We start from the raw sequence: 14,551 nt of genomic DNA, 5'->3' as shown, positions 1-14,551 counted from the left end.
ACTATCTTCTTCTTCTTCTCTCTCTCTCTCTCTCTCTGGGGTTCCCAAAACAGGTTCACAACTCGACGTCGATACCATGATCAAAGCCGGTGGAAGCCATGGAAGGAAAGTGCTCCTTACCTTGGCGGAGACCACTGCCTGCCATTTGCACGCAGGTATTTGGCGAAGGAAAGTGTTCTGTGAGTGAGGACTGATTTGATGCGCTTCCAAATCTTTGTCCGCGAATCACGTGACAAAACTCGCGCATCGCATCATCGCTTGCGTCGATCAGGCAAATGCGACTTTTAAAGTTTTACGTGTTGGAGAGTCATTGATGTACCAATTAATAGGAGAGTCATGCGACTTTTAAAGTTGCTTTTAAGATTGGAGGAAGTGATCGAGTCGATCGATATGGAGCCATCGATGAAGCACGGGAAGAAGATCTCATTTCTCTCCTTTGTTGGGCGGCGTCGTATACGCCGGAGCGGACGGCTTTGAATTCGGTTGTTCTCCGGCCCTTCTCCTTCCTTCCTTGACCATTCTTGCCCGCTCCTCGTCCAGGTGCGCGCACAAGACCCGATCATGTCGGTGGAAAGCTCTCGCCTTTTATCTTCTCATGAGCAATCCACAGCTCGATTTGGAATGGGGCATCGGGAAGCTCTAGTTATTGATTGTTTCACCTCTTTTCCCTCCCTTTTTGGACTTGTCTGCATTTCGGCTCGATTCTTTATGTATGCGATTGGCTTCAAGGAAAAAAGAAGCAAATTTCCCTTTTTCTTCTCCTTCGGTAGAGATATAAACATGATCAGTTGCTCCGAGATAAGATCAAGATGATGCATCCAACCTAAGCTTCATGAATCGGTTGCTGCTGAGTTGAGTAGCTCCCGATGGCCCCATTACTGTCTTTATCACATGAGAAGGATCCTGCGGACTCACCTCAGTCTCTCTGCTTTACGTATTAAGGACTTAGGGAGGCATTTCGTCGAACAGATGTTGTTAGTTCATATCTTCTAATCTGGGAATGATTGTAAAGAGTAGTTCTCGTTTAACACAATCTGTTCCGCTTTAGTTTGGTCTAGTTGATTTCCATACTACAACATCGTTCCTCGAAGAGAATTTACCTAAGTGAGAGGGAAGAAAGAGACGGTGTATTTTCGTTCAGATATTACTGAAATAGATAGTTGGCAAGCAGTGAATTGCTCTTTGAACTTGTCGACGATCATTAGAGCTCCATGATTGCAATAAAGGAAAACCAACTGTGCTACATTATTGTACCTTATCGATGTCCTTGAAGCAATGGATGGTCCCATTTTCAAGTTTTTGTCAGGTATACACATGATTGGTTTCTTTTTTGAGTTACTGCAGTGTCTTCCATCCTTGAACTTATATGCAGATGATCACCTGCAGCTCTGCTCACCCTGGGTTAATCATGGAGAATATGATTTGGGCACCTACTCTTCATTCTCACCTGGAAGCACTGTCCATGCAAAGTTCAAAACAAGCTTAGCTATCTGGGAGACCACATCAATGACACCCCCATTGGCACTTCTTCAAGCTGAAAGCTGGACACTTCAATGGTGTGGAAAGAAGAAGCTTACCAAGTTCTTACTCTTACAAGGTATCTGAGGGTTTAGTAATTTTTACAAAGAGGATCAGTGTCTCAGCAAATGATGTGTGGAAGGTACCTGATCTACTGCTAATGGTTAATCATTTCTGCAACATATTTACTCCCACTAACTCCATCTTTTTCACCTTTAAAGATACCCCTTAGGTCATATTGATTGCTGTTTTTGAAAAAAAAATAATAATCAAGTGGCACTGTTCCATCAATATGATCTTCTTGACACTACACATGGATCTTCATAATATACGAGCAATTACATAGTCATATTTATTTGACTTAAAGGCTTCTTTATAAGGAACGACTATGATATTTAGATTATATATATGTAACTAGCCATTGGTATTCTTAAACTTGATGACCTTTTGCACTTCAAGTCAAACTATATAGAGCAGAGAATGCAGCATGATAGACTGTTACATGTTAAGAGCCATTCTTTTTAATGAAAAAGGGATAGATTTGCCCATCTTGTTACTCATGAAACACTGCGATGAACATCTTGACATGCTTGATGTGAGTGCTTGACAACAGAACAAGGTACACCTAGTTGCAAGCATGTATCAGTCAAATACATTTTCAACTAAATAGTATGTGATGACATGTGTTGATCCTCAAGTGAGTAAAGTGGTCTTTTATTCTCAGAGGACATTGTTAATGCTTTTAATTTCCTAAAAAGTTGAGCATGTTGATGCAACAAAGAGATCAAATTACAGTGGAAGTTTGCGAGAATTAGCTATATACATGATCTTGAAGAGATTACAAGATACTTTCTCACTGCAGGATTTGTGGAGAGATGTTAAATGCACACAATCGTTGCATCATTCTCCTGTGACAGGCTCCATTTCTGTGAAGTTTTTGCCCGGACTGAGCCAGAAAAGGAGTGCTTGCTTCTAATTCTAATACAACTTCACCATCAGTTGACTCTCATTGACTTTTGCCATTGCCTAAGGCAAGCATGTAACCTCATTGACACAGGTATTCTTTGTCTTGTTGTCCATGAAGAAATAAGGACATGCCAGTTTCCTTCAAGGTTTATTTTGCTGTTGATCTTGCAAGCATAACCAGAAAGTATTTTCGATTGATTTTGCTGTATTTTTCTTAAACATGAAAGTTTCACCTGTATTACAATTTGCTTTATAACCATATTGTTTTCAGGAGCTGCAGAACCAAGCCCTCTTGTTTTTGATGAAGTTACCATCAACTACAACTGAGAGCAGAAGGGGGGAAATGAATGAAAATTAAATCTGCTACATTATGACTTAATATTTGCAAGGCATACATATCTCCTCACAAGTAGAGAGTGTTGAAGCTTGGCAAACAACTAGTGGCATGCACCTCCAAGGTTCTTGTTTACACCCCTTATGTCAGTTCTGCAAAACCAGAAAACCGGGCTTTTTACCTTGAGTACATCTCTTTATTCTAAAGGTCCATCTATCTCTCTACACATTTTTGTAGATTGATTCTGTATGTCAATGTACACAACGAAAGAGAGAGAGAGAGAGAGAGAGAGAGAGAGAGAGAGAGGAGGTACGGCATTGAGAGAGACTTGGGGTAAATGGTACTGTTGGTTGGACTCATGTGATGGCATTTGTAGAGGCCTTGGTGTCTTGGCTCCCTGGAGCACATGGTAGGGTTTCGGCACAGCAGAAGGGTGCATGTGCCACCATGTGCTGCTGCACCAGCACCAAGCTTCCCCTTCCTTCCTTCCTTCCTTAAATGTCTGAGCCCAGATCATACGAAGAGGGTTTTGCCACATCCCTTGGAAATGGTCCTGCTGGTTCTACTCTTTGGCCCCATCTATTTCGCCTTCTGTCCACTGCCTCTACTTATTTGTGTCTCTTCCAAATCTGTCCCTTTGCCATTCAATTATTTTTCGCTTATGGACTGATTCTCCATGTCTCGGAAGACTGCATTGTTATAGGCAATCCATCTTGGCTTTTCTGCTCTCACCAACTCCTTATATGTAAGCCATTCTTCTACCCTTGTCATCATTTCAAGCTACAACAAGGTAAACCAGGTCTCTCTCTCTCTCTCTCTCTCTCTCTCTCTCTATTGCATTACTTATTCGTCAACATCATCATAGCTTAACCTGTTTGTGATAATTGCGTTCTTTGATATCTGCAGTGGCAGCCACCTTTCTTCAACTGGATGCAGCAGAAGGAGGCCGTTGCCGATTCATCTGAATCAAATGCTTCAGCTCATGCAAGCTTCTTACATGATTATGTTGGTTATCTGTTGCCAGCTCTCGCTACAGCCGCTCATAGTTTGAGTTCTTGCACTGCAACAGAAGATGAGAAGATCGAAAAGGCAGTAAGATTCGAAGTTGACATGGCGCTGGTGCTATCAGCCAGTGAATTCAAATGGAGCCGAGCCTTGAGAAACAAGCTCGAGCATCATAGTCACAAGACGAAGCTTTGCCGATCTCCTACAACATCCATTTTATGAGTAAGTACCATGGCATTATCCGAAAGCTTTGTCCCTCCCGACCTAACTTGGTTGTTTCGAGGTCTGCAGCTCATGTCGATGCGCTCAGGTCTAGAAATCCAACCGAGGAGCTGCAGCAAGAAGAGTAGAGGCAGCGATTGATTCGACCCACGCATGCAAACTCTGAGGAGGATTTTGCCCGGAGGGAGCACGATGGGTCTGCATGAGCTGCTGTTTGAAGCGAAGAGTTACATGGTTTGCCTACAGCTATAGGTGAGCATCCTCAGGGTTCTTGTTGAGATCCACTGAGCTCTGCTTACGTCAAAGGCTTCAGTTTGATACTGTACACAACAATGTATCGTAGTTCAGAAAGCTACTCTGTAATTATAATTTGAGAATGTAAGTTTGATCAATGTAACATGTTCATCTAGTGAATAAAATTATGCCTCAAAAGAAGTGGTTTTTATGAAGGTCAACGCAGTGATGTAAGTCTCACATATATAAATAATATGATTTATAATGTGTAAATAATCTGTTATCATCACTTTATATAATAAATAATATGTTCATATTTTTTTTTAATATTGAAATATATGTTTTTCAAAAATATCATTCTTAGTATTATGTCAAAATATTGATTAAGTATGCATAAGCATTAATGTTGACATTAAGCATAGCACAAGAAGCCAAAGTGTGTTAGCGGGCTTGAATATAAGGTTAAATTATAATAATAAGCATACATATTGACAATTGAATTGTCATTGATCTGAATTTTAAAGCTTGAATAAGTTTAAACATAATTAAAATAAGAAAGTTTAGTTTTTAAACCTCATATATATAGGGTAATAAGATACTTAGGTAATAAAAAATTAAATGAGGATACAAATCATTTTTAAGTAAGATTGAATGATGAGTTTAAATCAAAAATATCATTTTTGTTCTAACCAAACTAAACAAAATTAAAGTTGTTGCAACATTAAAATTATATTAGTAAAAGAAGAAAAAAACTTGAAATGAGGCCTAATGAGATTGAACTCTGTACCTCAAGGCAACCTCTTAAGTACCTCTATTTTAATTTTGGTATCATCATCTTTACTAACCTAATAACTCACGATCCATTCTCTTTTTCTTTAGTCATTCTCTTAATATCCCTCGTGAGGTCATGAAATAGCTCTAACGAAGATCGAGGTAAGAAAAAAATAATTCTTCCCTTACTATACCTAGGATTTCGATTTTACACATTATAGGCTGATTTTCCAACTAGTTTTGAGTAACCTATACTTCAAATTTATCTTTAATTTTTTGATATTTTTAGATGATTCTTTTATGGTTCTAAAACCTCTAGTATGACTTTAATATGAGATTAGTGCATAAAGTTATTACTATCTTAATCTAAGGTACTTAGAATCTCCTATTTTTGAAAAAAAAAATTATTCAAGCTAAATTAACCTCCTTAGGGGATATGATTAGATTTTGGCCTCTTGATATATTTTAAATGATTCCTTTAGAGTTCTATGACATTTGGAATTGAGTGAATACTGTCTTTGTGTACCAAGATATAAGGCTTATAAGTTCAGATAATCCTAACTCAGTCTTAACATAATAAAATAGGTGTTGGTAGTTAAATTAGGAGGGTAGTTTAGCCTCCAAATGATTTGGTTTTAAGCTAAATTTTGGTGTGTGTATATTTTTATATGTTTTCTAGTCTTCTACAAAATTTTATGATGATTCAAAATTGTTTACTCGGCTAGAATAGTGAAGTAAAATCTCTTCGTAGAATTTTACAATGATTTAATTGATACTGATAAGTTCATTTGTTTATATAGTGAATTGTTGAAAAATTGGTAGTGAAATATAGATGAATTTTTATGTTAAGTATAGTCTATTTTATAAGAGATTTTATTAATTTTTTATAAATTATTTTAAATCAATAATTCGAGAGATAGAGTTCTTAATTAAGGTATCTCATGATCCTATATTCTCAATTTGATAAGTGTATCATTCTCAAACACACTTGATTATTAAGAACCATGGTCTTTCATTGATATCGACATTTTTGGGTTCAATCAGGTAAGTATAGTGGTTGTATAGATTATGGTTGTATAATTTACTATAAAATAGTGGTTATATAAATTATCATATACATAAGGTATTTTGGAAGATAGGTTTCGATGAATATGATCGTCATAAGCTAGTTATAAGCTCAATATCAATATTTATATTTTGTAAGCATAAAAATATATGAATTGCAATAAAAATGTCATGTATGGATGCATATATAATGACATATAGTATGAGAGTTCTGATATACTATGTGAGAGTGTACGGATATATTACGATATGCAGTGCATATATATATTATGATGTACGATATGAAAGTATACATATATATTATGATGTGCTATGTGAAAATGCACGTATGTGCTATGACATACGATATAAGAGTGCACGTATATATTATGACATGTAGTGTGAGAGTACACGTATATATTATGACTTATAGTATGAGAGTATATATATATATATATATATATATATATATATATATATATATATATATATATATATATATATATATATATATATATATATATATATATTACAATGACATGTTGTATGGAAGTGCACATATATATGTTATGATACGAGGTATAAAAGTTTATGAATTTGCTATATTTTCTACATATTCATATAAACATTCTGAATTATTTCGACATAGAATTTTATCTCTTTATTTTGTATATGTTATATTGTAGGGTAATGCTTACTAAAGAAATCATATGATAGGGTGTTTATTATTAATTATCTTATGATTATGATTTTAAAATATTATATAAATGATATGATATATGCTCACTTGAATGAAGCTATAAAGACTTATATTTACTAACAATAAGTCTTATTTTATAGGTAAGGATATTAGTACTCCACCCAAGTGATTGGGTAGGGAAGGAAGTACGTTCAAGCTCATGCTAGTGTAGATATAGACAATGACCAATATATATTTTGTGTATAAATTTTGGACCTATTATATTTGTATTTTTCTTTGCTTCCATAGGATAAATATGTACTACTGTGTACAAGGAAACCATGTCATTTTGCTTAGTAATTAGTATATTTTAATTTTAAGATCGTTTACTTTCTGCTACATTCAAACTAGAAATAAAATGTTATATGTAACTAAGTAACATGTAACCTAGAAAAAATAAAATAGCTTCTTCCCAGCCTAACAAGTAACATGTAACCTAGAAAAAGTAGCTTCTTCCCAGACTCCCAGTGTGAATAGTCCATAATTGAAACACAGAATTCTAAAAAGAAAACTCTCTGATCTTTCAGTCTCATTGCTTCAGAATCAAGAGAATAAGATACTCAATCTCTGTATTAATTGTTGGAGGTGGTCAAAACGGGTTTTGAACTTGGGTGGAGAGATTGCAGCAGGCTACTCAGAGAAGAAGGGGTGAGTCTTGTCAATGGAGGGCAAAGACTGCTGCAAATCCTCACCTCCAAAAGCTTCTGAAATGGCACTAAAATGGCTGACATCAGTGGGAGTCAAAGTGCTTTTGGATCAGTTGATCAACTTAGACTCCATCTAAAGAGGGAAATCAGAGACTTCACAATAACTTCAGTTGTAATAACTATTGAAAAGCTGATTGCCACTTTAACTGTGTGAGTAGGCCATTGGGTTGAACATGGGCTTAATGGCAGGTTGATGGTTGATGAGAATTGACAGTCAGATGCCAAAAGATCATCTTTGCCATTGGAGACATAATTGATGTTCCTATAACCAAACCCTTTATTGATCTTTCATGACAAATTGTGAGGATGATATATCACATTAGTGATGCATATGAGGTCTAGCTCAATAGAGACTCCACATCATGATGTACTTTAAGTTCAATTCATGGATAACTCTCGATTTCTCGTCGCATTTAGTTACTATATTTGCTCCAATAAAAATAATTAACATATATAATTAATGAATAGACACAATTATGAGAAAGAATTAACAAAACATATATAATTAATGAATAGACACAATTAAAACTTTATCCTATAAGCATCAGATTAGTTATTTCTACAACAGGTCCATCTAGTCATAGATACATATATCAAAATAGTTTCACTAAATCTCAATTCTTCAACCATGATGATAACCAGTTTTCCATGGTTTGGTTTGTGTTTTTTTTTTTTTTTTTGACATTTACTGCAAAGAAGGTGATGGGCACTATTTATCCACAATCCAATGCAGCAGAGGTTGGTGGATCACAAATCACAGCATAGTCATATAGATATTAAGCCAAAGCAAGTGGAATGGCTTGTAGTTCTTCCTACAGGAGTAGGTGAAGCAGCCAATTCTTTTGCTGCTTTGATTGTGTTCATGTTATGTAGATTAATGTTTTCCACTGACCAGAAAAGAAAATTACTAACAGGCAGGTGATGATGCCATGTATCCACAAATCGAAGCAATCAAAGCTTGCAGGTGGGGGAGACTTAAATATAGGAGGAAGGCAACAGTAGTACAACACTGGACCCTTCTGAAAGCTTCATCTTTTACTCTACTGCTCCTTTTAAATGCCTACACTCTGGCTTTGGCTTACATTTCAACCCATTTGTGCTCTTCAACTTGGCAGTGCCAATTTCAAGCCCCTGTCAGTTTGTCTTTACTCAGAGGTGGAGAGTGGCACAATTTAATGGAGAGACTGACACTGTCAAGAATGGAGCATTCTAAGATTGTATTTTTGTCCATTGAAGCTGAAAGTAGGAGATGAGTTCATTACCAGAATGCATGTACCAGTTGTTTCCTTGGGTGTGAGGAAGGTGACCAACTTCCACATGGAAGGGGTGTTTATGAAGCTTACTCAAAGGGCAGCATGCAGCCATGGCTGTCTTCCTAGGATTCCTTGACTCATGAAGTGACTTGATGAATTAGCTGATGTGCTAAGTGTAAGGCTCCTTCACCCTCTCTGACATTGGCAGAAAAATAACTTGAATGGTTTTCACTCGAGCTTCAAACAAAAAGAGGAGCCTCGGATAATAGTCCGATTTGATTCTGATTATAGTCATCACGAACATAGTTGAAATCATGGTATGCAATACCGAATGGTACCGTCCGGTATGGACGGTACGTACCGATCCGACGACATATCGGTACGTGGACCGTTCGGTACCACTACAATGTTACAGTATTACACTATAGTAGTGCTATAGTATTACAGTGCTACACTGTAACAGTGCTACAATGCTATAGTAATAAATAAAATATATAAAATTATTCTGTACACCAAAGTGTACCGCTCGGTACGCCTTGGTGTATCGCTTGGTACACTGGTACCATACCGTACCGAACAAAACCTCGAAACACCGGTACAGTACAATATCACATACCTCGGTTGAAATTACCTAAACAGTATCACATACAAGCGATAATTATTAGCAAAACGAGATTTGTAAAACGAAAGAAGCAAATAATGGACAAAGGATCAATCATCACTCCACAAAGCATGCACGGATTGACCGAATAACATTTCTGATCTAGATCTATCAAATTTCTCGAAATAACATTATTTGAGTGTGTATATATATATACATATATACATATACATATATACATATATATATATATATATATATATATATATATATAATATAATTCTTTCCACCTTTGTGTCCAATTTGATCAAATGACATGTGAAAAGAATTCAAAACTTTGAACTGAAGTGACTGCTGCTTATTGATGTATGTGTATTGAGAGTAGAGGGATCAGATCCTGAGAAAACTACTATCTTCATGCTTGTCCTGAAGCTTGTTTTAGTTCTAAATACTGTGATGTTTTCCCCACAAAAAATTTACAGAGTGTTGGGATCAAATTTGGCTCATCCATTAGCGAAGTCCATCTCCAAGCCACCCAAAGACAAGGCAAATTATGAGCACACTGTAATGGGCCATCAAGTTGTAGACATGCAGCTTTTTCTATCCGCAGGCCACCGGCAAAGAACTCATTGTCCAATTGTACGTACAAATCATGTTGCCACCTTGTCTCCGTCTCCTCACACTGCAAGAAGTATCAACCAGAACTCAAACCATATCTTCTCATCTCAATGTCGGATCAAGTTGGCTCTCATGGTGGTGTTCTATCGAGAGTTATCCTGAAAAGCTCTCAAGTGGTGATTGAGTTTTGTGTTCTTCCTGTCTTTCTTTCGTTTTGTTCATGTTAGCAGATCAGCTCGTGAAACAGAGCAAAACTGGTTGAATGCTTCGTATCAGTCGGTCGTATCTCTGAATCGATGGTAGATTAAACCATAATACATCAAGAATTGATTGTTAGTAGACTGCCTAAATTTCAACCAGATTGACAGTGCCAAAGAGTCATTGAATGCAATTTGGATGTGGGCATTGCATCCGACTCTTAGACAATCGGAAAGTGCCAAACCTGAGACTGCAGTTGCATCTCAAATGTTTTGTTCCCATCTTCCTCGTGGGCTTCGAAAGCGAGTGCTGCGGAGACGGTGAAACAATAGAATCCTATGAAGCAATGTTTCACTGGGAAGATGGCCAAAAGGAATGGTACATTTCCTCCTTGCTACCTGGGATGGTTGAAAAGTAGGACAACCAATTCCCTTCTCTTAATTATCTACGTACGCATGGGAACTAATCCTCTGTCATTTCCTCTTGGCCTGACACGAGGAAGTCCTTCTCTTCATTGCTTGCTCATCAATGATGGCAAGCTGCTGGTAAAAAAGGACCTGGATTCAGTGAGAGTGATCATTGGTTCGTTTATCCTCTGTACCATCAAATCCAACTCGAATGCTTCTGATCCTGAATCCAGATCTGTTTAGGTGAAACTAACAATCTCAAGATTTGCTTGTGCATGCAGAGATTGCAAAATGATAGATGGATAAAGATTTGGGTGTGAAAGACCAAAAAAGCACAAAAAAGATATCTTTGCTTGCAACCTAAGGTAGAGAGTAATGAGTGGGAACCAAACAAAAGGTAAGAGTAATGGCTGGAGCTGCAGAGATTGGTGGGACATATGGAAATTATGCACAGAATTGTGGGGTGGGAGGGTCCTCTCTTGTCCAATGCATGGATGAATCATAATACATTTCGACACTTGTTACGACATTTACGGTTCATGTAGATCTCTCGTTGGTATATGTATGCAATTTAACATCATGATTTGGTGGGTCATAGATAGATAGATAGATAGATAGATAGATAGATAGATAGATAGATAGATAGATAGATAGATAGATAGATAGATGTAGGTGAAAGAATGAAAACAATTTTGCTTGCAATTCACCATTCATCATAACATTGTCACCAATAATGTTGGTAGGTAATAAGTCTTTTTCCTTTGTTATATTTGTTCATGTGCTTTTGCCTTTGAGAAATAATTCCATCACCCACCGCCTCACTTCTCCACTCTTCTTCTTCTTGACTTGTTCTTTTCATAACAGAGAGGAGAACACATAGCCAAGTCACAGAAAGATTTTACTCTCCTTTGAGCAATTCTAGTATCAGTTTCAGCAGAATTTCTCCATATTAATATGAAAAATAAACCTTCTTTATTTTAATGATATACATATATATATATGGATATTAACAAATATAATAGTAAGTGAAGAAGGATAAGCTCTGAGTTATGACATGAACAAGAATTCAAATAGAAGAGAGAGATCAAACTTCATTTAACATTCCAATCCCAACTTGTATTGCTTTTCACACCAAGGAAGATAACAAGAGAAGAAAAGAGCTAACATAGCATCACCTCTTCTGGATCTTCCTTCATAGATGTAGAGAAGAGAAGAGAAGAGAAGAGAAGAGAAGAGAAGAGAAGAGAGAGAAGCTACAAGATATCATCAGGGAGAAGTCGATCAACCCACTCTCACCTTCTTATTTGCTGGGCACGGCAACGGGACAAAGACCGAGGCGAGATCGGTCGGCACTGGGTAGTAGCCGTTCGGAGGAGGCCGAAGCTTCCTCTTAGCCGGCCGAGGTTTCCTCGGCGCCGGCGGGCACACCAATGCTGGCTTTGCTTCCTGTTGCTCCGACCTCGGTGTAACACAGTGCTCCACCTCTTCGCTGCTCGTCGACTTCGATTGGTCTTCCTCCAGTGGCTTCATGTCAATGGCGCGAGTCTGAATTGGTGGAAGGGATCGCGGTTCACGATGGGGGAACTCAAACCCCATCCCTTGGTGTATATATATAGGAGAGTTTACAGCTCTGGAGAATTCAAAGCATGGATGTAAGGAGGTAGCGGATGAGTGGAGAAGATGCTCACGACATAGTCTGCTTCAGGTGGAGAAGGAGAGTATGCGAGGAGTTACATGAAATGGTGGTGGTGATTGACTTGTGCAGGAAGGGAGTTAAATACTTCCTCTGTGAGAGAGAGAGAGAGAGAGAGAGAGAGTTAAGAATACAAAAGGTAGAGAGAGAAGGTAAGAAAAGAAGGAGAAGTGAGATGAAGTGGCAGCCTCAACTCAAACCTTTGCTGTTTCACGTGGAAGAGAAAGAGCCATCATATGGGCAATGACATCAAACCTAATTGGATTAGAAGACTGATCGAGACATTGTCTCATAGCAGAAGATTGAGGGGATAGACTCCCATCATTTTGTTTATGTTCATGTAAGGGAAAGTATTAACATAATGCACCATTACTTCTCAGTCCATCACATTAAATCCACCACCACTAGAGAAGAAACAATCTTCCTCAAGGCATCCATCCCACTTCAATGTGTTTGGCTCATGTATAGCATAGCAACATCAGTCCTTGTTCTAATCCAAACTGATGCCATGAGCAAAAAAAGCTGCCCAGTTCACATGGCATTTGCTGGGCTCACAGGTCTTATCTTTCCTTTAGAGCTTAGTTTAACTAAAACTGCTGCTTTACTTTGGAGACATAAGGCTGGAAGGTGGATTATATATAAGTAACAGGACATGATTACATCAGTATTTGACAGTCATGTGTGCTCGTCAAAACAAGAAGAACTCAGTTGATGTCAATTCTTTTTTTTTACCTGATCAGACTTGATGAATCACAGGTTGGTTAAGAGAGGATTTCACACTTGGGGATGATCCTAAAACCCCCAACTAAAAGAGTGTTGTAGTCAAGACTAGTTTCTCTCTACTCAGCCATTAATGGTTGGGTGGGTGAGGACAGCCATTAAATAAATTGTGGAAGTACAATTCTGAAAGAGATGGTAAACACACACTCCCTCTATCATCATAGGCTTCTCCACTGCATGTCATTTAATTCTGGAAGAGGTCTCCCTACCATTTCTCTCTGCAAGAAATTAAATTGTTTCTACAACAAGTGGAATCTCGATCAGTTTGGTTAGGGTCATAGTAAGAGTTATTGAGGCCCTTGCCTTGGGGATCATCCTAGTCCTCCACACCCCTCTCCCCTCTCCCCTCTCCCCCCACCAAATCACCAAAACAACAAAGAAGAAAGGAAAAGAGAAGGGTGATTCTGTGAACCAAAAAAGGGTTCAGATGTGTGGAGGTCAAGTAAACGCCGCTTTACCAAAGTGGAATTCATGAGGTGCATATGGCATACAGGGAAGAAGCTCACCACATCCAAAATTTATGGATGGTTGTTGGGTAATTGCATACTCCACAATTATGATGGCAGATTCTATTCCCACAAACATGGAAACCTGCAAGTAGATTAAATGAACACAGGGTTTCTTTTTGGCATCCAGGAATTTTTGGTGTAACGTGTGACAAGGAACAAGCAAAGCGATGATCAAGTACGAAATAGTCTGGAACAACAGAGGTCAATATTATCCTTTTTTTCTTTTATTGTTATCATCTTTAGAAGGTGATGGTCAAATATGTATTCCCTCAGACAATAAATACTGTTAAAAGACCAAGGAGACTTTGCTGATCAAAATGCACAAATAACTATGGTTGAAGATAGAACATGAGAGGAGATGAATCAGAAGAACCAGTACTTAAAAAGAGTTTTGAGAGTAAGTGAACACAGTCGCAATATATCTTTTCACAAGACAAACTTCCAAGAAAACAAAGCATCAGTCAAAACAGGCATTTGTGTCGGATGTTGAGGTTAAAAATTTCTCCACGCTCTGCTTCCACTCAAATATGTGCAGATTTAAAAGCTTAGAGTAGGAGAGAAACATGAACGAGACCACCACACGCTCTCTCTCTCTCTCTCTCTCTCTGTCTGTGCAATTTTCTTTAAAAAGATACTTTCAATATAATAACTTAGACAACAAAGATGCATCATGATATCTAATCTTCCAGTCTTCCACCACCCCAAGCTATTAAAATACAGAATGCCTCGGGAGTTGGGAATCTTCATGGAATTATAAGAACATAGGTTGATGAGCCGCAGGGTATATGAAGACATATCGGATCCCACAAAAGGTGGATGATATAAAAATCATTTGCTTAAGCATGCAATACCATACATTTAACTCTAAGCGGCCACTAATAAATTTATGTGGCTTTATATACAATTGCTTCTTCCCTCGTACATCCATTTTCAACTAAATCAAAGTATTATG

At 37.7% G+C, this 14,551-nt stretch overlaps 1 protein-coding gene across 1 annotated transcript; it reads left to right on the top strand.

Annotated features, from left to right (window-relative positions):
* Window positions 1–25: 25 nt before the first annotated feature.
* LOC103981572 (transcription factor bHLH146-like) lies at window positions 26–4,489 on the top strand. Its single transcript, XM_065102434.1, has 5 exons — window positions 26–1,306; window positions 1,387–1,660; window positions 2,381–2,575; window positions 2,756–4,039; window positions 4,187–4,489. The coding sequence occupies exons 4-5, from the start codon at window positions 3,749–3,751 to the stop codon at window positions 4,295–4,297; spliced, it is 402 nt and encodes a 133-aa protein (XP_064958506.1). The 5' UTR covers window positions 26–1,306; window positions 1,387–1,660; window positions 2,381–2,575; window positions 2,756–3,748; the 3' UTR covers window positions 4,298–4,489.
* Window positions 4,490–14,551: the final 10,062 nt, after the last annotated feature.

Source organism: Musa acuminata, chromosome BXJ2-4 (genome assembly GCF_036884655.1).
Source record: "Musa acuminata AAA Group cultivar baxijiao chromosome BXJ2-4, Cavendish_Baxijiao_AAA, whole genome shotgun sequence".
Classification (NCBI taxonomy): domain Eukaryota; kingdom Viridiplantae; phylum Streptophyta; class Magnoliopsida; order Zingiberales; family Musaceae; genus Musa; species Musa acuminata.
Note: the sequence above shows the minus strand (reverse complement) of the source record. Positions and strands in the feature narration are given on the sequence as shown.

Bases quoted from the DNA above. Each gene is read 5' to 3' on its own strand.
- LOC103981572 (XM_065102434.1), top strand. From the start codon at position 3,749: ATGCAGCAGAAGGAGGCCGTTGCCGATTCATCTGAATCAAATGCTTCA. The intron at 4,040-4,186 runs TTATGAGTAAGT...GGCAGCGATTGA, and splicing joins GATCTCCTACAACATCCATT to TTCGACCCACGCATGCAAAC.